Source organism: Leucopleurus acutus (genome assembly GCF_964270905.1).
Source record: "Leucopleurus acutus genome assembly, chromosome: 16".
In the NCBI taxonomy this organism is placed as follows: domain Eukaryota; kingdom Metazoa; phylum Chordata; class Mammalia; order Artiodactyla; family Delphinidae; genus Leucopleurus; species Leucopleurus acutus.
The window spans coordinates 6161653-6185967 of record NC_139158.1 but is presented as its reverse complement, the minus strand read 5'-3'; the positions used below and the strand labels follow the sequence as shown (position 1 = coordinate 6185967).

The 24315-nt window shown below is 45.1% G+C and overlaps 1 protein-coding gene across 1 annotated transcript; it reads right to left on the bottom strand.

Annotated features, from left to right (window-relative positions):
• Positions 1-4511: 4511 nt before the first annotated feature.
• On the bottom strand, positions 4512-23586 carry ZKSCAN5 (zinc finger with KRAB and SCAN domains 5). The gene is made up of 6 exons (XM_082856510.1): positions 22413-23586; positions 18580-18712; positions 14171-14253; positions 13762-13897; positions 9144-9752; positions 4512-6299 (listed from the first exon to the last, which is right to left on the bottom strand). Exons 1-6 carry the CDS (start codon positions 22824-22826, stop codon positions 5173-5175), a joined length of 2502 nt encoding a protein of 833 aa, XP_082712636.1. The 5' UTR covers positions 22827-23586; the 3' UTR covers positions 4512-5172.
• Positions 23587-24315: the final 729 nt, after the last annotated feature.

Here is a 24315-nt window from a genome sequence, read left to right as displayed (position 1 = left end):
ATAAAATAAATAAATATTTTAAAAATTCATTAAAAAAAGAAAAACTGCTATTGTGTTTGAGCAGCTAGACCTTTGTAGGTCTATTTGTTAGAGCTGTTATCATTAAACTGACTTAATACATGTTTAAGATATTCTTCATTAAATCTGAGATTAGAACAATACCTCCTGCATTTTCTTTTCCAAAAGAACTGAAGAATTTCAACAAAGAACTGGATGGATTATTGGGCTGTAACCAAAAGCTAAGCGATATAGTCTGGCAAGTGGGGCTCGGACAATTAAAAATCATTAAAATGGGGGGCCCAATTATGATAAGCCCTTTGCTCACCAAAAAGAATCCAGCGTGGGTTCTGAAGGGGACAGGATGCCAAGACAGATGTTCTAGTCCAATCATTCAAAGTGGCAATGCAATCTCTGCTCACCAAGATGAATAGCCACGGAGGCCCCCAAGCCATGCTGTGATCATCCAATGATCCTACATCCACTGTGACACCTGCTGGGGCAATACCGGTTGCCGCAGACTGTTCAGAATCCTGCCAGAAGATAAGCTTGTGAGAAGCAAGGGGTCACCCGCTCCACCTCGGCTGACTGCACCGCACCTGCCCTCGCTAGGAACAGATGCTTGTTACACTGCTGGGGTTACTGGAAGGGCACAGACCCTGCCCCTGCAGTTCCCACCCCAGAGGCCCCAGGAGCTTCCCTTTTACCTCTGTGCCATTGTCCTGGAGACTGAAGTTCCAAGCAGGAACTAGGACCTTCCAGAATAGAGCTCAGAAATTTTATAAACAAAGATGAGGTAAGACAATAGATTTAAATGACTTTACAACTCCTCTCCCAGTTCCCATCAGGTGTTCTATCACTTTGTTAACAAAAACCTAGATTTACCATTTTGCAAGGCGCTGTGCTAGGTGCTATGGGAAAACACAGATAGTGACAAGATAGTTCCCAGCTGTTCTGGGCTGAATTGTGTGCCCCTCGCAAAACCCATGCACTGGAAGCCCTAACCCCCAGTGTGGCTGTATTTGGAGACAGAGCACTTAAGGAGGTGATTAAGGTTAAATAAGGTCATAAGGGTGAGGTCCTCAAGGATAGGAATGGTGTCCTTATAAGAAGAGGAAAGAGACACCAGGAGTGCACAGGCACAGTGGAAAGTCCACAGTGAGAAGTCAGCCGTAGGCAAGCCCAGGAGAGGGCTCAGAGAAACCGACCCTGTGGACACCTCAGAAAACGCTAGTGTCTTGGTTTTGTCTCCAATTCCTTTCCTAATCGATCTCATCACTTAGGTTAAGTCAAAGCACAAAGCTGGGCTGGGAGTGAGGGAGGGAAACGTGGGAGTGGGGCATCTCCCCACATCCTGCCGGGGGTAGTAACTACGCATCTCTCGTCCCCTACGCTACCCGCAGCCGGAAACTCTGAGTCGCGGGGCTCGTGCGGAAACAAAAATCCTGCAAACGATACAACAACCTGTAGCACAAATAGAACGAGTTCCGGAAAGCTTACCGGAATCTCGTCACGGTTCCGCCCCCCGGAACTCCACCCCTATTGGTGTTCTCTAGGAATCCAGGAGGTCTCGCTGTCTTGGTGGTTCCTCTATAAATCTAGGGAATTTAACCTCCTCCTCAGTTGAGGAAAAAGACCAAGATTTAGCGGCACGTCCTCACTAATGGGAAAGAAGTAAGGAATTGATGGGGAATCTAGCCTCCTGGGTGGAAGGTGCAGGTCACAAGTTTTGAGAACTAGCACATGGGTGTCTCTTTCTAATTGTTCCTTCTGCAGGGAAAGGACTCCAAGCTGATGACATTGACCTGGTCGCACTCGGATGGCTCTGATACTTTTGTGAAAACAACAACAAAAAATTGATAGAATCAATCACAGTCTTCCTCCCAGCCCCAATACCGTAGCAAACATTTCTGTAGAATTCAACCAACGTGCTCCGGGCACGCATTTAGTGATGTGATTGGAATGCAGATTCTACTGTCCTGTTCCTTTTCTGCCTTTAGTCCTTTACAATATTTTAATGTTAAAAAACGATAACGAAACAGCATCTTGAGCAAACAGATTTTGCTCCAACTTGCCGCAAAATTGAGGAAACAAAATACATGACCCTAACGTTTTGTTTCCCTTTCCTTTCAGAGGTTTAGAAGGTAAGGTGATGATGGATGTGATGACTGAAAGGCAGAAAAGAATTTCACAGTCTAATGTTCAAATCATAACACTCTTCTTTTTTCTGCAACCAGGAGATGTATGACCCCGGATCAGCATAGTTTTCAGCTAAGAAGTTTCTGGCAATCAGAGCTGTTTTTATTTTTTTTTATTTATTTATTTTTTTTTGCGGTATGTGGGCCTCTCACTGTTGTGGCCTCTCCCGTTGCGGAGCACAGGTTCCGGATGCGCAGGCCCAGCGGCCATGGCTCACGGGCCCAGCCGCTCCGCTGCATGTGGGATCTTCCCGGATCGGGGCACGAACCCGTGTCCCCTGCATCGGCAGGTGGACTCTCAACCACTGTGCCACCAGGGAAGCCCAGAGCTGTTTTTAAATGGAAGAGGCTGCCCTGGGAAGCAACGAGCTCCCCATCAGTGGAAGGATTTCATGCAGAAACTGGATAATCAGATGCCAGGAAATGTTTTCTCCAGCTCAACAAAGTAATTATACACTTGGTGCCTGCACATACCTACAATTGAATGGCGATTCCTCCATTGGGTGGGAGGAATGATCGAACCCTTTACAATTCTAAGATTCTATTACTGTATGACTTTATCATATCTTGGATCAAAACTGTCTTTCACACAAACTGACAAGAACAGCATTTCATCACTTGGTAATGTTTGATGTTTAATCATCTAAGACATAGTAGATTTTGGTGCTTAAGAGCTTAGCTTTTGGAGACAAAGTGATCTTGGTTCAAATGCTCGTTCTGCCACTTACTGGCTGTGTGACCTCGGGCAAGTGAATTAACTATTCTGAACCTCAAGTTTTTCCCAACTGTAAAATGAGGGCGCTAAGAAGTGAAACCACCTCATAATGTGAGGATTAAGTGAGGTGATCCACATAAAGCACTAAGCATGATGTTTAGAACACAGTAAATGCTCGACAGACATCAACACCAGGCTTCACTGAAGTTGTCACTCTCATTCAAGTCCTATATCACCTTTAACTCTGTAATTCTGTTCGCAGGCAACAAGAGTCTCACCAACGAGGCCCTCTGACACTCACAGGTTGCATTAAGTGGGTGGATATTTGTCCTGAGTATGTTATTTTCTCTCTTCAAGCAATCAGTGGCTTTCAGCAAGAGCCACTCGATTCCATAATCCTTACATTATTTTTATTTTGTTCCCCAAACCTTACCCGAGTCAGTGCATCCCCTTCTACCTGAATTCCACCCCAGTTCACCAAAGTTAATGTCTCCCAATTGAATGGCCGCCACACGCCCGAAACTACCAGTGCCCTGCCCACCATCAGTGATGTGGTCCTCATTGCCTCATGGTGAGTGGCCAGGTCCACAGGGCATTCTTACAGGACTACTCATGGTGCCACACATCAGATCACGTTCCCTAAAGCAGAGCCTGAGACAAGGATTCAGAGCCATGTGATTTGTTGAGGGCATGGAGGGGATGAGGGGATGGTACAGGAGCATGGATATAGTCTAATAATTAAAGTCTAGCCTCAGCCTGATCCACAATGGGTGCGTCTGAAGCATAAACTGCACCAATTTCCCACCTTGAGGCACGTGAATCAGCCCTTTGTACCCCCATATCAATCCGTCATTGGCTAGGGGGTGGGGAGGACAGCTAACTCCTGGATGGGGCAGCTCTGATCACCTGAGGGCAATTCCCTCAGAGTCTCCGGAGAACAGGGTGAGCTGGGAGCACTTGGCAGACAAAACTCAAAGCAGCTGGGGGATGGGTATGAGAGCCTGGTAAAGGGGATCTGGACCAGGTACCAGTGTACAGCACACAAAATCAACAGGTATTTATTGGGTGTTTATTTGTAAGCCAGGCAGTCAGCAGAAGCAGGACTTCGGTGGTGCCCAGAAGCGCCTCTCCCTCTCTCTAGCAAACAGGCTCAAGTTTACCCTCTTTTCCATGTCATCATCCTTCCCCCACAACCCCTACCCAGACCTTCCCACAGGCAGGGCTCACCAGACCAGGACCTCCCTGCATCTACTAATGTTTACTTTCAAATCCAGCTGCAACTCAAGTTGAAACTCCTTCTCTATGCCATTATCCTATGGGGGAGATCTATCTCCCGGGCAACTGGGAGTTGGTACATCTACTGCTTGGACAATTCTTGATTCAACTTGGTCCAATTCCTTCTATGGATATAGCTGCCCTCATTCTTGTGGGTAACAGAATAACCAGTCCACAGTCTGGCCCGTCTTCTCTTCTCTATTCCCCTAAGTTCCCGCTCCCCTCTCCCCAGGCTGTGACTGACCAACACAGTTTCTCCTGAATTTACAAACTTAACTTCTCTTTCTACTAGCTAACCAGGATGCCAGGAGAATCAAGATAAAACAAAAAGGTAGAGTGTGTTTCATGGAGAAGTTGTAGGTTGAATAAGGCAGCGAGAACACATACCATCCAGCCTCTGAACCTCAATTTTGCCAAAATAGAAATACCTTAAGTCAATTTCTTTTGATAAGGTTTAATACTCAAGATGAGAATGTCGCCTGGAGCACTCCAGTGGCTGGCATCACCACATCTAGAAAAGGTTCATTGCTGAGGTACCCAAACCAAGATCATGCTGAAGGGTTCTTTCTTTCACTGTGCTCTTCCCTGAATAGATAAGCTGTCAAACAAGGCAGAAACTACAAATGAAGCTTATTCCTACTGCATTTGTGAGGCTTTTCCCACTGTCAACGTTCTCAGAGTCGCACGAATAATGAGTGCCATCTGAAGGCTTCCCTTCGTCCACTGTATCCTTGGGTTCTCTCCTGTCTAGACTCTCAAGCTTGAAGACGCAAACGAACGCATTTCTCAGTGGAAAAGCAGCTATCTATCTGCTGTGGATGCTCCAGTGTCCTAAGTTCTAACTGAAGGATCTCAACAGATCCATAGGTTTGATGGTTAAGTTGGAGGAGATGCTTGAAGTTGTTATTACATTCGTTATAGGAGTAGGGTTTGTCTTCAGGAAGGCTTCTCTAAAATCGTGTAAGAGCTGTTCTACGATAGAAACCTCTAGACACTTAAGGTATTTATGGGATCTGTCCTCTCGTGACTTCTCAGATGTTTAAAGAGGCTACAACTCCAACTGAAACTCATTCCGCATTCTTTACATTGAAAGGGTTTCTCACCAGTATGGATCCTCTGATGTTGATTAAGATGTGCCTTCAGAGAAAAGCCTCTGCCACATTCGTTACATTGATGGGCTTTCAGGTTGGAATAGCTTTTGGGGTGTTGTTTTGTGTGGGAACACTGGCCAACGCTTTCTCTACACATATCCCATTTATAGGTTTTCTCTGCGGTATGAGTTCTGTAATGCTGAATGAGCTCTGAACTGTAATGAAAGGCTTTGCCACACACATCACACTTATAAGGCTGCTCTTGCAACTCAACCTTCTTATCCTCAATCACCGTTAAGTTCCAGCTGTACGCTTCCCCGCGGATGCTATTTTGTTCATTTTTCTGGCCCATGTGGAGCACCTGGTGTTCAATGAGGCTAACATACTGAAAAAAGATTTCTCCACATTCATGACACTGATGGGATTTCTCTCTCGAGTGGAGCCTGAGATGCCCAGCAAGGTGTGAACGTCTCCCAAAGCCTTTCCCGCACTCATTACACTTAAAGGGCCTCTCCCCACTGTGCACGCTCTGGTGCTGAACAAGGTGGGACCTCACTCTAAATGCTTTCCCACACAAGGGACAGGTGTAGGGCTTCTCCCCAGTGTGGACCCGCTGATGCTGAGTTAGGTGTACACGCTGATTGTAGCTTTTCCCACACTCGTCACACCTAAATGGTTTCTCCCCGGTGTGTATTCGCTGATGCTGGATAAGATGTGCACTCTGAATAAAGCTTTTCCCACATTCGTTACATTTATGCGGTCTCTCTCCGGTAGAGGACTTTTTGTGGACATACGTGACTTCGCTGAAATTCATCCTCTTTGAAGAGGTTTGTCCTAGTATCTCTTTCATGGGAATTCCCTGCTTTCTATCCAATTTGCCCTGGTGTTCATGGCCTTCTCCAAAAGCTTGAACCTGAGAAACATTTCTTGGGATTATTCCTGTTGGTTCCATGTCTGCTTCTGAAAATTCTGAAATTTTCTTCTTAACATTCAATTTTGTATTCTTACTTCTTTTATCATTGCCTGAAAAGATAAAGAGGAAACACAAATGTTATCAGTTCTTTTACAGAAGAAAAATAAACTATCAGACAAAAGAGGATAATCAAATGAAACTACGAGGTAATAGGAGTAACAAAGGCGGGGTGAAGGGTGCATGGACGTGCTTAACGCTAAGAGAAAAGAACCTTTCGGTGTCTGTTCAGTGAAAAGAACAAAATGAAGAGAAAGCTTACTCGGGAGGGTGGTGAGAACGACTGAGGTTAGGCAATCACAGGGGAAAGCCAGACACTTTTATTACATAGGAAAGAGAGAAGGGAATTCTGAAATGGGAGAGGAGGTAGGAAATGTGGAGTCAGGGAGACAGATGAGACAGAACAAAGATACACAAGTGGGGAGTTCCCTGGCAGTCCAGTGGTTAGGACTCCGTGCCTTCATTGCTGTGGGCCCAGGTTCAATCCCCTGTTCGGGGAACTACGATCCTGCAAACTGCGTGGCAGCAGCCAAAACACAATTTTTTAATAAAAAATAAATTTAAAAAATGAAGATACACAAGTGGACAGTGAGAACTGATGAAAACTAGAAGAAAGGAGTATGAAGAGGATACAGAGTTGGAAGAATACCCGACTGGGAGCCAGGAAAAAAGAGAAATGAGCCAGTAGAAAATACTGTCAATACGATGGGTGACACATCAACCTCTGCTCTATGCCCTTAGCCAACACCCCAGCTTCCTTTTCCCTCCCAGGGCACCCGACACTTCTTTGGGAACGCTCCTCCCATCAGACCGTCAGCTCCACGAGGGCACGAGCAGTGTCTGTTCTGCTTCCTGCTGAATCCCAAGCACCAAGCACTGGAGGCACTCCATAAATACAGCTGGATGAGCACACAAAGTATCCCTCCTTCGATCAAAAAAATGGGGCAAGTATTAACTAGGAAACTAGGCCGAAGAACAATTACAGGGAAGATATAAAAGATCCTATTTTAAAGCAGCTGCTTCCCAGGTTCGGAGTGCTATTGGATGGATTTCCCCCAAGAGGCAGTCACCAAGGAGAATGGGATCGAACTGGCTGAGGAGACAGCTGAGCTCGACCCAGGCCATAAAGACACCATGAGCTTCATAAGCTTCTATTCCATGTTGGAATAGGTGACAGCAGCTGTTAATGTGAATGACAAGTAGCTGGGCTTGGGGACACCAAAGGCATAATTTAAAAATAAACACTTTGGCCAGTCTTCGAGTTTTCTGAAGAATATTAATAAAAGCCTTTAAGTTCACAGCACAGTTTACAGTGATTTTATCCTTACAGAAGTCATGTGAGCAGATAAAAAAATAAGTACCAGCAGGAAAATTACTCAGCCTGATTCATAACTAAATTACTGAGAATGAATACAGCAAAGAATTCTCTTCTGCTTACACAATTTGCTAACAACAACAAAAAAAGTGTGATGGTCCTGGAAGAAATTTAGTACAACTGATACTCTCATATGTGGTATAATTGTTTTAAAAAGCAATTTGGCCATATGTATCAAGAACCATAAAAATGTCCTTGACCTTTCATCCACTAGCCCCACTTCTGGGCATCTATTATAAGGAAATATTCCCAAGTAGCGAACAAGGCATAAGCACAGTTATCAGGACAAAAGAGAAAAAAAATTAGAATTTCAGCTGGGGAACAGTTGAGTAGACCATGATGTTTCTACACAATGCCGGGTTGTCAAAAATAACAAACAGGAGGGCCAAGCAACGCTGGAAAATGTGTGTGTCTAATATTTGATTACACCCTATGAGTAGCCCTATATAAAAAAGGCTTATAAAAAAAACGGAGGCACACTAAGGAATAACAGTTCTACTAGTTAGGATGGTGGGATTATGGGTGATTTTTTTCCCCTCCCACTTTCTTTCCCCCGAACTTTCGGTACAGTTGACCCTTGAACAACACGGGTTTGAACTGCAAAGGTCCACTCATATGCAGATATTTTTCAATAAATATGTACTACAGTCCTACACAACCCACAGTTGGTTGAATCCAATGATGTGAAACAGCAATACGGAAGGCTGACTGTAAAGTTACATGTGGATTTTGGACTGCGAGGGGGTCAGCACCCCTAATCCCTCTGCTCTTCAAGGGTCAACCATACTATTATTACTTTAGCATTTTAAAGTAAGTGAAATAACTAAATTGGGAAAAGGGGGAAGAGGGAAGAAGCATGTAAGAGAGCCAAAGTCCTCACTTACGAAATAGAGAGTCAACAGATAATGTCTAAAATTCATGGGTCAAGCAACAGCCATATTATTTTAAAATGTGGAATTATCAGAAGAAACAGGGAAGATTGCTGAGAGCAGCACCTCTGGGGAAAGAGAAGTTGTGGGGATGGTGGGGAGGGCATGGAGTTTTGCCAACTAATCTGACAATTAATTAAAGTACAAGTGATACAGACATAGAGAACAGGCTGGTGGTTGCCAAGGTGGGGGGGGTGGGGGAGGGAAGGACTGGGCGGCTGGGATCAGCAGATGCAAACTATTATGTAGAGAACGGATAAACAACAAGGGCCTACTGTAGAGCACAGAGAATTATATTCAATATCCTATGATAAACCATAATGGAAGAGAATCTCAAAGAGAGAAGTATATATATGCATAACTGAATCTCGGCTGCACAGCTGTCATTAACACAACACTGTAAATCAACTATCTTCAGTAAAAAAATAAGCATTTAAAAAACCCCATAAAGTACGTGATAATAAAATAGATGGTAACTCTTTGTCCCTTCCTGCCACTGCTGCCAGGATCACCACCCATCTGTCCGATAGTTCTAAGCTGATAAGGCAATTTCTGCCTCGTTTATGCTCCGAAGACAAACTGCTCACACCTACATCTTTGGGATTTCTCTCTGAAGTGGCGCTTGAGGTGCTCGATCAGGTGGGAGTGGCGCCCGAAGCTCTTCCCGCACTCGGGGCAGCCGTAGGGCCTCTCCCCGCTGTGCACGCTGTGATGCTGGACCAGGTGTGAGCTGACACGGAAGGCCTTCCCGCACACCTGGCACTTGTAAGGCTTCTCGCCCGTGTGCACACGCTGGTGCTGGGTGAGGTGCACGCGCTGGTTATAGCTTTTCCCACACTCCCCGCACTTAAACGGTTTCTCTCCCGTGTGGATTCGCCGGTGCTGGATGAAGTTGGAGGCCTGAAGGAAAAACTTCCCGCAGTCGTTACATCGGTGCCCTCTCTCGCCGTTGGTGTTTGGCTTCCGGTTCACGTCTGTGATGGCACTGAGGTCTCTTTTCTGGGAAGGGGTCTGCCTTGATTTCCCCATGGGGGGGTTGACCTGCCACCTTTCTACCACGCTGTGAGGGTCGCTAACTCCTCCAAACTCTTGACTCGGGGGGACATTTCTTTCAGGGCTTCCTGAGGTCATCCAGGGCGATTCGGCTTCATCAGAAATCTGCTTTACTATCAGTTCCACATTGTCGTTCCTGGACTCGTAATCTGAGATAATAGAGGGAAAATGGAAACGTTAGCTTATTCCCCGCATTCAGAAATAGCGGATAATTACATGAAACCAACACGTGCAAGCAAGGCGTGACTTTGTAAAGCCATCTGCAAAATGACTTCACAATACAGGGATAGGATGAAGAACACTGAAGCAGGAAACTGAGGCAGGTTAGGGAAGACAAAGCCGGCAAGAATGGTTCAAGGGGATGCGACTGGGAGAGCAGTCATTCCATTTAATGACAATCACATCCTCTGGGTACAGTACATCCGTACAGTACCTGTTTGGGAACACCTGTGCCATGTCAATTGTTCTCAGTAAAATCTGATACTGGGTGATGCAGCTAACCCAGTCCTCACCTTCCTCTTCTTGTTTATTCACAGCCTGGAGAAGAAAGAGGATCTTTCTAGCTTTTTCAATCCCCAAAGAATCTCAGTTTGGTGTGAATTAGTCTAAAGGGGAAAAGGCGTTCTTTCTGTACCCAGAGAAGTCCTACAACTGTCGAGAGCTAGCTCACCACTCAGTGGTCATTGATGAGCAGAGACATTTAAGAGGCTGCAATTGGTTCCCTGTGTAACTGGATCAGCAGCATGTATTTCACTCAAAACTCTGACATTTAATATAGTTTGCAAGGACAAACCTTCAGTAGTTAACAAAAAATAGGGAATGCTTTTTAAAGGATAGATAGATCATGGCCTACTGAGAACTTTCCAGTAAGGCTGTTTTGTAGAAAGAAAAGTAGTTTTCAAACATTACATAAAAATGGTATTAAGCACTAATGTTTGCAGAGTGTGTACTATGGACCAGGCACTATGCCTTCCAGTGCTTTTCAGTTTTATGGCATTTAATCCTTACAATGACCCTTTGAGAGAGTTACTATTACTATCCTTTTTTTGATATAGCAAGAAGTTGTAACTCTTGTACCATGAAGGCAACTTTAAATTTATTTTCTAACTATTTTTACTTAATTCTCTTCCTAAAAAGACATTTTAAGAGTGGAAACAAACATATAAACAAAAGAACTCTATCACAAAACCAAACTTTTTAGATGTTTTTTCCTCCTGCATTTAACTAGGCAAGTAATCTCAGCTATCACAGTATTTCTTTTTCTTTTATTCTCATTTACTTATGTCCACACATTTTATTCTTATTAGAGCTCTCTCCCGTTCAGCAAGGCAAATAAGCTCATGGCTTTCTTTTTCCAGGGGTGAATTTCAAAAAAATCACATGAGCTCCATGTATCTCTTTGGGACTATTCACAATCGCCCGTTTCCAGAGAAGGTGATGATACAGGTTGAGATACCAGTTGGCTTACAGGTTTTTTTTCTTCCTCTTTCCCCTCCCCTTCTCTGAGTACATGAGGAGCTTTCTGTTGATTCTCCTGATTTATGTGTATGTTTGACAGAGAGCTGTGTTCCTTGTTCAACACTATGCCCGGCTGCTTAGTAATGCATTGGGGGCGGGGGGGTGAGGAGGGAGTTGGTTCCAAAACACCCAATCAGCAGATTCGGTGCTTTACAAATTCACGCTTTTCAACCTCACTGGTACCCCACACTGGCATCCTACATTTCTAAGGCTGGCTAGTTTCCCACTCATTCTTCTCAGCAGCTACAGCAAAACGTCTTCATCGTCATCTCCAAGATAGATCACTGTATTTAAAAATAAAGGAGTGTTCTGGCACAAACTTGTCTACACACAGACTGTGTCTAGAGATGCAATCAGGAAGCTTAACTAACCGTTGCTGCCTCTGTGCGGGAAACGGAGGGACTGAGGGTCGGGAGACTCACTTCTCACTTTAAACCCACTTAAACTATTCGGATAATTTTTACCACGTGCGTGCGAACCAAAGTCCTCGCTGCACTCAAACCTCTGCTCCACCACCCACTCCATCACCTGGTCACTCGCAACAGGTGACTCTGTCTCCTATTCCAGGGAGAGTCTAAACTATCCAGTCAAGACCTCCTTGGACATCCTACAACCACAAGCGTCAGCGTGCTGGCAGCCTGATTCTCCCGTCCTCCCCTTGCCTCACAGTGGAAGAGCTGACCCTCCCCCTCACCGAGGTCAAGCTTTCCTCCGAAGGGGCCTCACCAGGCCATTCTGTTTTCCAGGGACCTCCCTGCACCAATTATCTGCTCCTCCTCACTCTAGCATTTCATACTCACTCCCCACCAGCCCTCGCCCAGTGACATTTCAGTGTGCTTAAAACTTCTCCCGTTAACAAAGACAACATACAAAACCCACCCATCCATCTACACCAGGTATGCTGTCGGTGACCAGCCCTCTTTTGCTTCGCCTTCACAGACAATGTTCTTGAAAGTTTATCTACAATAGCTTTCTCAAATTCTCTCCTGTGCAATCTTCCAAGAAACTGTCTCTTGTTCTCCAACTTCCCAGCCACTCCATTGAAACGGCTGTCTCCACGATTCATTCACTAATTTTTAAAAATCTCACTTCTAAATTTGATGGATACTTTAAAGATCGTGACCATCTCTGATGCTGTTAGGAACCCACAGGATGAAAATTCTCAAATGTGGTCTTCCCAGAGAAGCTGAAGAGGCAGAAACCACTGAACATGTTCTTAGTGTAGAAGAGTTTACTCAAGTTGTAAAGATATTGTAAGAAAAAGATGAATAATGAGAAAAAAAAAAATCAGGACTTCCCTGGCGGTCCAGTGGTTAAGACTCCGCGCTTGCACGGCAGCGGGCGCGGGTTTGATCCCTGGGCTGGGAAGTTCTGCATGCCGCGCAGTGCGGCCAAAAAAAAAAAAAAACAGAAAGTAACAATTCAAAACCCCTTGGAGAATGGTACAGAAAAACTGCGCCAAGTTCTGCAACTCTGAAACCCATTAAATACCTATAAAGTAATTGAAAAAGATAAAACAATACTAATCAACTCAAATCAGACAAGAAAAGTATTTGAAATTAACTTTAAAAGAGAATGAAAAAAATTTGCATTAAATATGATAATATTTATACTACATAAATAATTCCTTGAGACCACCACTAAAATCCCAATAGATAAACAAGCAGAGGGCATATGCAAATAAATCAAAGAAAACACAAATATATATCAACAGTAATAAAGGAAATGGAAAATTTGAGAGAGAAGTCAATTTTACTTTTTAAATAAAAGCCTGTGAGTGAACTAAACCCTTAACGATACAAACTGAGACAATGTTTTTCAAAAGAAATTTGGCATTAGAGTATATGTATTCCATCTAAAGTCTACTTGATAGTGATCGATAGTGTGCTTGATAGTGTGCTTGACAGTGATTCTTCCAAAAGAATTCACTCAAAAGAAGATAAAATTCATAAGCTTCAAAATGTCTGCCACAGTGCTGAGATTTTTCACAATTGCTCCAGGCAGCACAATCAAATATTAGTTTCCAAGATCATAACTTAGAAATAGGTTCAAAATCTTATCTGGGGTGCAAAATTCAAGAAGGGATAAGACATGTAAAATGCAGATGCCAAGGCAAACATCATAAAACAAGTACCGGTGATGTGAGAATGGTAATAGAGTGAACAAGTTGCCACCCATGCGTGAGAGGAAAGGAAAAGAATGAATGCTATTGAGACACTGTAATAACTACTTCAATGAACGGTTATTCAGCAAAGTCTGAGATGCTTTCACAAATGAGAATTATTCAGTTAACAATGATTCAGTTTGTCAAGGAACAGAGTACAATCACTACTACAACTCTGTTAAGATCCAATCCTGTTAGTCTTAAGCTAAATATAACATTTGCTGGATTGCAAATACTATCCCCAAAGCATTATCAGTCCTCAATCTTACTCTTATTATGATGGAGATAATCAGAATAAGCTGAATAAGAAAAAAAGAAAGAAAAAAAGAGAGAAGGGTGATTTACTCTTTCACAGACAAAAAAAAATACGCAAAGTCACAGTGATTAAAACATACATGCTTTTACAGGATGTGCTATAAATATTCTTAATAACAAAATGAAGATGTCCTAATCCATGCAGACGAAATCATTCTTACCCATGGAAGTAATACTCCCATAATTCTCCTTCCTGTCATCCCTATAGAGGGACTTCTGGGACTGGTCCAAATGTCCCCATTCCTCCAGGATGAAGGATACAGCCACGTCAGCCACATCTTCAATTTTCACCAACTTCTGAAACACGAGATCTCCACTAAATTCCCATTCCCTAGGTTCAAATTTGGAGCGAGGGGAGGAACTGGGAGCCTTAAGGAAAGAAAAAGGGGAGGGACTGTGCTTCACAGAGGATGGGGGAGCAGAACAGAAAAAGACAGAAAAGCACAAACCCAAGATGGGCCCGGTCTCTGGTTAAAGAGACAGAACCCTGATAAAGACTCAGGCTTAAGGCAGCTACTTGTCCAAAATCAGATGTGGGTCCTCAATGCGGGCACAGGGACACCGGCTCACCTGGGACCCAGCTGAGAGAAGTGAGGCTGTCAGCTCCTGGCTGTCCTTCAGGGGAAGGGAGGGAACTTGGAGAGCAGGAAGGGCTGAGGGGGGGAGAAAAAGAGGTGTCAGTGAGAATCCCTCTACCCAGTTCCAATTGCCATCATGTTCCGCTTTTTGCTCAAGAATCCACAACGGCGCCCTGTGGCATCAAGACCAAATTCTTCTGCTCAGCCTTCAAGACACTCTACATTCTGGGCCCCCCACACCTACCCTATACTCACCCTTCCCCTGAGAAAAACTAGACTCACTGTGTTGGTCAGGCGAATCCTGCTGCCGACTGGGGATGGTACCATTCCCCTATAGAGGATGCTCTCTGCTCTGCCCAGGTCAAACCTAGTCACCTCAAAGAACCTCCAAAGGCCCACTCTTCCGTGAAGCTGAAGCGCTGCCTAGAGCCAGGGCTTCCCAAGCTCTAATGTGCAAACAAATCCCCGGGGGTCTTGGTACAGGGCAGACTCTGCCTCAGGTGTTCCAGGGCAGCCCCCATGTTCTGCATTTCTAACAAGCTCGAAGGTGATGCTGGTGGTGCTGCAGCACTTCGGACCTCACTTTGATCAGCAAGGCCTTAGTTCACGTTCTCTCCCTTCAAAAAATGACTGCGGTTGGTTTATAGTCAGCCAACTAGCTTGTATTAAGTCTACTCTGTGTGTTCTAAGAATAGGCAGATAAAACAATTCCTGCCTTCCAAAACCTCACCGTCTGATGGGGAGGGCAGACATGGAAGCTTTACTCCTGGCACAGGGTAAAGAGTATTATCCTCAAAGTTCACCCAAGTTCCTGCAGGAACACAGAGGCAGGGGCATCTACAGAGTGGAGAGCAGGAGGTGGGAGCACCCGGAAAGCCCTTCCACAGGAAGTGACTCTGGAAGCAGGGGTGGGGTGGGATGAGGCGGGATGAGGGTGCTTTCTGGGTAGAGTGAATCACATGTGCAAGGCCCGGAGGGTCTGGTCTCTAGATGCTAGTGAACATTTGACCCTCTGCTGTCACCTCTGCTCTCCTCTGTCCAAGATTCATGGTGCATCCGGATCTGTCTACATGCACCCTGACTTGGAGATCCACCTGGTATCAACCTTTAACACGACGATTTAGACCTTTCTATGGTGTCCCCGGTCCCAGAGATGTATGTGCATATGTAGCTTGCTTGTGTCCAAGGACTGGGAAGTAAGGAGCAAAGACCCAAAATAGAGGAGATCGTGGTTAGAAATGAAAGCTGAAAACAGACACGGGATCTGAACCCAGGAGTGTGGTTACAGTCAAAGTAAGATGTGAAAGAGAGGGATGAACATAGTCTATACACAAACAGTAATTATGTTCCAGTCATAATTGGAATAATGAGAATAATTACATTCTAAATAATCCCACTTATTTTTTTTGAAGTTCCTGTGAAACCTGCTGTTTCTAACTTTTTTTTTTTTTTTTTTTTTTTTTTTTCGGTACGCGGGCCTCTCACTGCTGTGGCCTCTCCCATTGTGGAGCACAGGCTCCGGACGCGCAGGCTCCGAGGCCATGGCTCACGGGCCTAGCCGCTCCGCGGCATGTGGGATCTTCCCGGACCGGGGCACGAACCCGTGTCCCCTGCATCGGCAGGCGGACTCTCAACCACTGCGCCACCAGGGAAGCCCCTGTTTCTAACTTTTAAGTAAACAACTTCGGCCCTCTCAAGATCAAATGAGTCCCAGAGATGGAAAGCCAGCTCTCGGTGCCATCAGAGGCACGAAGGATGCAGCATCTTCCAGGGTGTAAAACAAACCAACCCAAACCAACCCTTTTGTTGGAATAAGGAAAGTGGCCAGGGTCTGGCTAACAGGGCAGAGAAGAGAAGCACCGCTGAGGGAGCAGAGACGAGACTCTGCGTGTGAAGGAAGATGACAGTGATCAGAAGGGGACACGGTTCTGCGCTGGGAGAGCCTGGAGGTAAAGCAGGCAGCGCAGCTCAGTATGGGGTAAACGTACAGACTTACAGCCAGACTGCCTGGGGTAACATCCCAGCTCAGTATGGGGTAAACGTGCAGACTTACAGCCAGACTGCCTGGGGTAACATCCCAGCTCTGCCGTGTAATAGCTTTGGGACTTTGAACAAATTATTTAACCTCTGAGGGCCTCAGCTTCTTAATTTCTAATATGAGAATAACAATAATACCTAGTCCATGGGGTTACTGTGGCCATTAACCCTTGGAATGCCAGCTAGGTCTACTAGGTACAATTCTGGGTTTGGGGGTTCTCTTTTTTTGGACAGTTTCAACTATTTTTAAAGACTGGAATGACATGACTTTTATTCTTTTAGAGGTCTTCTGAAGAACAAAAAGAAAATGTTAGTATTATTAAAAAATAAAAGAAAACTCTTATTTTGTAATTTCCATACGGATCCATTGGACCTTTTTACAAATTTAGGATACATTTTGGGATCTGAATGATCTTCTATCTCCTGTACCATGAAGCACTCTTCTAGTTCATCATCCTAGGAATTATTTCATTTTTACTAATTATTCATTAATGAGTCTTAATGTTAGCACGAAAAGACTAAAATTATAAGAAAATGGGAGAATAAAAGAAATATTCAGGATCAGGCAATAGTGAAATAAACCATTGTTCTTCACTGTTCTCAAAGTATTAAATACACTCCCCAGAGTTCTGCATCTTCTTCAAGAAGGTTTAAGGCTGTTGACACCTGTTTTTAGCTTTCATTGACCACAGTCGAGAATTCAGAATTTCTCACTTTCCACCCACCCATATCGACAAAGAGAAGAAAATGTGCCGTGGAAGACATTCCACTACTAGTAGGTGAATGAGAAGATGACACAGAGAGCAGTGTGCTAAAGACAGTATGAAACTGAAGGCACAGGAGAAAACTGACAGAGTCTGCCAATGACAACATCCTAGATGAACCTCCCCACACTCAAGAAACAATGATAAACACTACATTTCTAATTCCAAAAAGGAGCTATGACACCTTAACCGATCATTCAACAGGAAGGACTTCATCACGTAATATTTTGCAACAAGATTCTGGACCATCCCATCTTGCCAGAGGGACATATTCATTTTGCTAAAGGGGCGGTATTGAGTGACAGTATTCTCTCATTTTTTTATGGTTTTTATATTATCAAAACATACTTGATACAAAGAGGTTTAATTCTTACTAAAGTTCCTTTAAGATTTATTTTTCATTATCTTTTGATTCTTCTGTAAGTATTCATAAAATGACTTAAAAATATTAAAAAAAAAAAAATAGAAAGGACCCATTGGCCCCAGATGTTAAATGGTGAAGACTGTTTTTCCTGGTACTACACTGAGGGTTACATGAGTTCATACACGTAAAGCAACTTAGAACAGCTCCTGACACATAGTAAACACCACATAAGTAATAGTTACTGTTACCACAGTGAAAGGAAAGCTGGAAACGCTTAGAGCAGTGAGACTTCAAGGCCAACCACTACGAGGAGCCCGGAAGAAAGGCTGGGGCCAAACAGGAAATTCGAGTTCACAATTCCTTCTCCACATTCCGAAATCCCAAAGCTTTAAATACCAAAAGTTTTTTTGTTTTTCATTAACTTGGCCATTGAACTAATTTGACAGCAAAACCTGACGAGAACTGATATGAAGCTATTTGAAGTTTTTATTTAATCCACTTACTGTAACTAGGCATACATTTCACTGCCGAAACACTAAATTAATGTGTGATTATGGAGTCACACTTCAAATCCTGATGGCAGTGCACTGTATGTAAATCAGATCCTCTTACTCAATCTGAAAAATTCTAAGTTCTAAAATATATCTGATAGCAAGAGTTTCTGAGTAGTGATAGTAGACTTGTGGACATATATCATCATAAATGAGATACTCAGCTGCCCACTTTTCTTCCTTGATGTATCTCATACAGGTTAATAACAGTGAGGGCAAGAGGGAGGGAAGGAGAGAAAGAGAGAACAGATGCTCTACAGGTCCTCGTGAAGCATGGCTTAAAATCAGATTTCACATGAATGGCTGAACAGCGTGAAGTGCAGTGAGGAACCGGAGAGCTTTGTCTACCTGAGCCTTAGGACAACAAAATGAATGAGGTAGAGCTGGAAAACTGTTGCAAAACCATGATAATACTTTTGTAAAAGACTTCTGTACATCTTTTAACAGTACCTGTACTCAGAGCTGTCGTCACCTGCAGCATAGCTCTCGAAGGACACTGGTTATTGGTACGACTCCTAGCCAGCCTGCGAGCTGACCAGGGACCCAATTCCAGGCCCCCACCCTTTCCCAACCTCCAGATCCACTGACTGCAGAGAGGCTGCCCAGCCCCAGGTCTCTCTACAGATACCGCTTACCCACACGGCCAGGGAGCCCACATCCATTCCACTGAAGCCCAGATCCTCACCGTTTTCCTCCCGAAGATGAGGCCTCTGCGGCTCGTGCTCAGGCTGCGGGTCCACGGGCAGGTGACTGAAGGACTCGGGCCCGGCTCCAGGCGGCACGACCTTTGGATGAAGCACTTCAGCACACGCCACGACCTGACAACCACAATCACACCAATCAGCACGTTACAGGAAAGGCTACGAAGGAGCCCAGCAGGGTCACGTTACTCTTTCATTCACTCCTTGGCCAAGTATTTCATGTGCATCTACCACGAGCCAGGACTAATTACCCAACTGCTGCATAAACACGCTGTAGTTGAAGACAACTTCCATTAGACATGTCGACACACCAATAAAGACACAGTTACAAACTGTGTTATATGTGCAAAAGGAGAAGAAAGTGGTGCCATGAGGCAAGACAGATGAGACCTACTTCAGACTGGGTGGCCAAGGAAGGCTCTTCTGAGGAAGTGTCACTGAAGCCAACACGTAGAAGAGGAAAGAAGCCAGCCGAGGGAAAAGTCAGGAGTGTCCCAGGCGGACAGAATGACATAAGCAAAGACGCTCAGGCAGAAAGCCAGTGTGGGCCAAGTTTGGTGAAGGGGGGAGAGAGTGAGAAACGGGCTTGGAAAGGTCAACACAGGACACAGGAAGCCACCCTCAAAGCCCCAGACGAGCAGGTTCAAGTAGGACAGACCAGCCCCAAGAGCGGGGTGTCTCCGTCTTTCTGCCCTTTGTTCTTGCACAACCCTAGGGTACACAAACAGTCTCTAAAATCTGCCTCTTCTGGAAGGTACTAGCTCAGTGCCATCCTAGCAGGTAATAAGATCCGGCTTTGAGATAGAATTGCCCTCCCCTCCCCAACCCCGCCACTGTCCCTTATGTTTCAAAGCACTTTCAGTTTTAACTCTCCCAGTAGTGGCAAAACGTGGCACAGGAGTATTACATTAAGAGGCAGAGGCAGCACAGTTGTGGCAAATATGACTCTACACGGAAGTGTGTGTGTCCTTGTGGACCTGCTCAGGACAAGAGTTAAGATAATGCCAAGTACGTCAAAGGGCTCCTGGGCAACGAAGAAGCAAAGCAGCCCTTGAGGACCCCTGAGAGTAGGACAGAGAAACCAAGGAGGAGGGGTAGAGGATAAAGCCTGGGAAAAGGCTTGCTAGAGACAAGAACTACCTGGAGATAAAGGTGAGAAACAATGCCAGGGATACAGAGGGCAGGCAGAGAGAAAGGCAAACACAGTGAGCTGTGCAGGCCCTCAGGAAAACCCCCCTCGCTGGGCCTCAGATCCCTGACCTACCATCAAGAAATGCTCTCTGTGCTCCTTCCACAGATGGGGTGCATATCCCAATGACAGGGGTCAATGTGTAATATCTGCTGTAAGTCATCCATTTAAAAATGCTTTCTGTTTTAAACTATGATTTTGAATATTTATTACCATAAAAAAGTAGGGAAAGGTTTGTCCGCTAATGTCCCAAAAAGGTTTAAAAAAGGAATAACCAGATGGCACCAGGAACCTTTACTTCTTGTCCTGACAGAAGCAATAGGAAGGTTCAAACACTCCGGTCTGCAAGACAATTATTCAGCTCAGCTGCAGGGTCTGGCGGCGGGTCCCCAGCAACTCCCTCTGCTGTCCTCTTGCCTCATGGAGTGAGCTAACCCAGCTGAAGAGCCTGAGGATGTTCTGGAGTATTGAAGTACCCCTGACCCAGAGGGGAAGAATAATGAGACTGGTACCTTACACTGAAGGGCAATGGCTCTGAAGAATGAGGGAAATTCTCTAACTAGCTTCAAAGTCTTGTACACCTAGGATCCCATGACTTTTGTTTCTTTGCTATAAAAAAAAAAAAAAAAATTAAAGTTTCAGAAATGTGAGCCTAACAACAAGAGGGAGGTAGACAGAGTCAGGTGATAAATGAGTAAGAAAGGACGAGAAGACGTAACAATGTAAAGATACGGAACCTCCCTAAATTAACATCCGATTTCATGCAATCCCAGCAAAAAATACCGACAGGATTTTTGGAGTGGTAGAAGCTAAATAATTCTAAAGTTCATATGGAAAAAAAAATATATTGAAAAAAAAATTTGGAAGTGGGAGGGCAGACCTATTGACCAAAACACTTTACATAACTCAGATAATTGAAATACTGATATGTAAACAGACAGTAAGATCAATAAAATAGAATAAAAAGACCAGAAATGGACTCAAATACATGTAAAAATCTGGTATGTAATCAAGATGTCATTTTAATCAGAGAAGGAAAAAAAAAGGGATTGCTGTATAAGTTGCTGGGGCAACTGGACAGACATCTGGAAAAAAAATTAAGCTATAACCACACCAAACACCCTACACCAAAATGAATTCCAGATGGATCTATCATTTCAAAGGATAAAACAAAAACAACATCCATAACAAAAATGTGGGGAAGAAACGATAAGTTTCTTATAATACTCTAGTGGAGAGGGCCTTTCTAATTATGGCACAATTCCCAAAAACCATAAATTAAAAGATTTAAACTGACTGCATAAAAATAAAAAAACCCGGCAAAGCAAAAATCTCCACAAGCAAAGACAAACAACAAAGCGGGAAAATAACCCTTGCAACTCAGATGGCAGACACAGTGCTTACTTTTTCTAACAGGTTAATATAAACAGATAGGTCACAGAAAAGGGTATATGCACAGCCTTCTAAAATATGTACAGTGATCAAACTCACTCATAAGAAAAAATGCATATTAAAATTGCACAGAAATATTGCATCTTTCAGATTGACAGTAATCAAAAAGTTGGGGGCTTCCCTGGTGGCACAGTGGTTGAGAGTCCGCCTGCCGATGCAGGGGACGTGGGTTCGTGCCCCGGTCCGGGAAGATCCCACATGCCGTGGAGCAGCTGGGCCCGTGAGCCATGGCAGCTGAGCCTGCGCGTCCGGAGCCTGTGCTCCGCAACGGGAGAGGCCACAACAGTGAGAGGCCCGCGTACAGCAAAAAAAAAAAAAAAAAGTTGGATAACATCGTGTTATCAGGCTGCAAGCAAAAAATTTCTCTCATACATGGCTGCTGGTATAACCTCTGCAGACAGCAATCTGTCAACAGCTGTCCAAACTACAAATACAATGCGTACGGGCTCTGAGCCAACAATTTTACTTCTGAGCTTTGATTCTACAACTAATGATGTATATAAAGGATATTTATTGCAGCAAAGTCTGTTGCAGTAAAGATTCAGAAACAATCTAAAGGAACACCGTAAATGGCCTTCAACAGGAGTTAAATTATGGTACATCCATACAATGGAACACAATGCAGTTTCAAAGAGTGAGGCAGCTCTCTTTGCGCTAACATAGAACAAGCCAGGATATACTATAAGAAAAAAAGCAAGAGGCAGAAGTGCACAATGATGTGAAAACATTTGTGTTTTTTAAAAAACAAGTCATACACATATACTCTAATATACACAGAATACAGTGTATCTCTGTAAGGATAGACAGGTATCATGGGACAATGGTTGCCTCTGGTGAGGAGAACTCTGGCGGCTGGGGAATTAGGGGTGGGAGGGACACTTACTTCTCATTATAACCTTATGTACATTTTGAATTTTGTATTATGTCACCACTCAAAAAATCAATACAGTAATTTAAAGTAGAAATAAAATCGCAGACTGTCTTCTCCAGATTAACAAACTGCATACTGCTCCTCTTTGCTGGAGTGGCAGGATATCTCCACAGTGCACCTAATCCCAGGAGAACAAAAGAATATGAATGAAGCACCAGGGCGCTCAGGATCTCACCCCTGCTCAGCAGCTCCTCAACTCTCTTCCTCTCCTTCCTCATTGCCCGAAGGTCTCCTCTTTCACTCACCTGTTGTCTGCGTTCCTCTAGTTCTCTTTCTATATTTTCTACCACGGCCACAGCCTCTTCTCCGTTTTCCGGGTGATGTTCTCTCACCCAGGTCTGGAACTCTTCAGGCAGGATGCTCAGGAACTGCTCCAGCACCAGCAGCTCCAGGATCTGCTCCTTGGTGTGCAGCTCGGGCCGCAGCCACTCACAGCAGAGCACCCGGAGCTGGCTAAGGGCCTCCCGGGGGCCTGACGCTTCATGGTACTGGAAGTGCTTGAAGCGCTGGTAGAAAGTCTCAAACACGGGCGGATTGTACTCCCTCATCCAGGTGCAATCTTCTTCTTCCACCTTCACTATCAGAAGGTCTTCTTGCTCTGGTGAAGTCTCCGCGGGAGGGTCTAAGTCTATAACTTCCCCAGATCCTGTCATTATCATTCCAACTCAGAGGGATCTCTCTCCAGGTAAGCTGGGTTACACGGACCAAACTTGTTTTCTGCTCTTTGAGATCTTCGGAAGGACACTTTCCTTAGCGTGCAACCTACTGATATATTGGAAATCGTTATTAGCAAAGAGATGACAAAGAGGTCATCTATCCTAAAGATGATCACCCAACAGAGTAATTTCCTTAAAAATTACAAGACAGCCATCACTCCACCCACAAAATAATGACCAACGGAGAATACTTCCAACATTTAAAAAGTGTAAAGGAGAGCAATAAAACTCTGACATACGGCCTCATGAAATACAATTTTTGTGGTGAAGAACACTGAATTTTATGTAAATAACAAGACGAGACTTACTAACTAGTCCAGACGCAGCCGCTCCTTCTCTCTACCACAAGCCAAACTTAAGTCAGAACAGAGGTCAAAAACATTACAATGGTCAAAATTGGTCCTGTCCCTCAATCCCTAAGAGCTTGACAGACCAACGGGAAACTTCATGGGTCCCGAAGAGAGCCAAGGTTTTAAGTACAGATTTTGCACCTAGATTGCCCACAATCGCTCCTGACCCCGATCCACGGAAACCGGCCCGGTCAAGGTTAGGGACAGGACCCTCGTCTGTACACAAAGGCCATTCCCTTTCCTCAAGGCCACAGTCCCGGGGAGCTCCCCTGGAAGACCAAGCTCCCGCAGCCAAGGCTGGGAAGACGGGTTTCTTCTTACAAACAGAGAGAAAGCCGAAGCCGACACTTCGCAACACTTCTTCGCCGGAAGTAAGCAAGTCCAAGCTTTCCCTGACCGGCGGGTAGAGCCATAAATCCCACCCCCGAGAGCACTTCCGAGTCCTCTCTAGGAATCCCGGAGGTCCCCGCCTCACCGCGGGAGGAAAGTGCCCGCCCCAGGCCCCGCCCCAGAGGGGCTGTGGGCCAACCGGCGGGGAGATGAGGCGCCGGCCCGGGATCCCAGTCCAACCTCCAGTAACGCGGCCATTCCCCGCCCACGAGCCGCAAGTACAACAACGCTAGAGCCGGGGAGAAAACCCAGCCACCCTCTTCGCCACCCAACCCCACAGCCATTTAAACAGCCCGAGCCCGTCCCTTTTCTGAGAGTGGGGGCAGGGGGCGGGGTCTTAGGTGTCCGGAGCGCTTGCTAAGACAACAGTTGCTAGTGTCTGATTGGCCGTGGAACTTGCGCTCCCTCACCCCCAACGCTCTGCGCCCGAGTTCGAAGTACGTCCATACCTTTCTGCGAGCCCGCAACCTTCACTTCTCTTTAATGGACTCTTCGGTTTCTTCACCTGAATCCTCGCCACTCCCCTCACCCCGTCTCCAGACACACCCACCGCTTTACAACCGTCGTCAGCTCAGGCGGCCGAAACATCTGAGGTCAGACACCTGAGTCCCCAGCGGCTCCAGGGACTACATCTCCCAGGAAGCCTCGCGCGGGCCGCGCCCTCCAGCCAATAGGGCCGTGACTCTTTTCGC

Coding starts and splice junctions, on each gene's coding strand:
- ZKSCAN5 (XM_082856510.1), bottom strand. CDS start 22,826: ATGATAATGACAGGATCTGGGGAAGTTATAGACTTAGACCCTCCCGCG. Junction 18,713..22,412: donor TAGAGGAACGCAGACAACAG/GTGAGTGAAAGA, acceptor TGTGGTTGTCAG/GTCGTGGCGTGTGCTGAAGT. Junction 13,898..14,170: donor TTCTCTCAGCTGGGTCCCAG/GTGAGCCGGTGT, acceptor CTCGTGTTTCAG/AAGTTGGTGAAAATTGAAGA.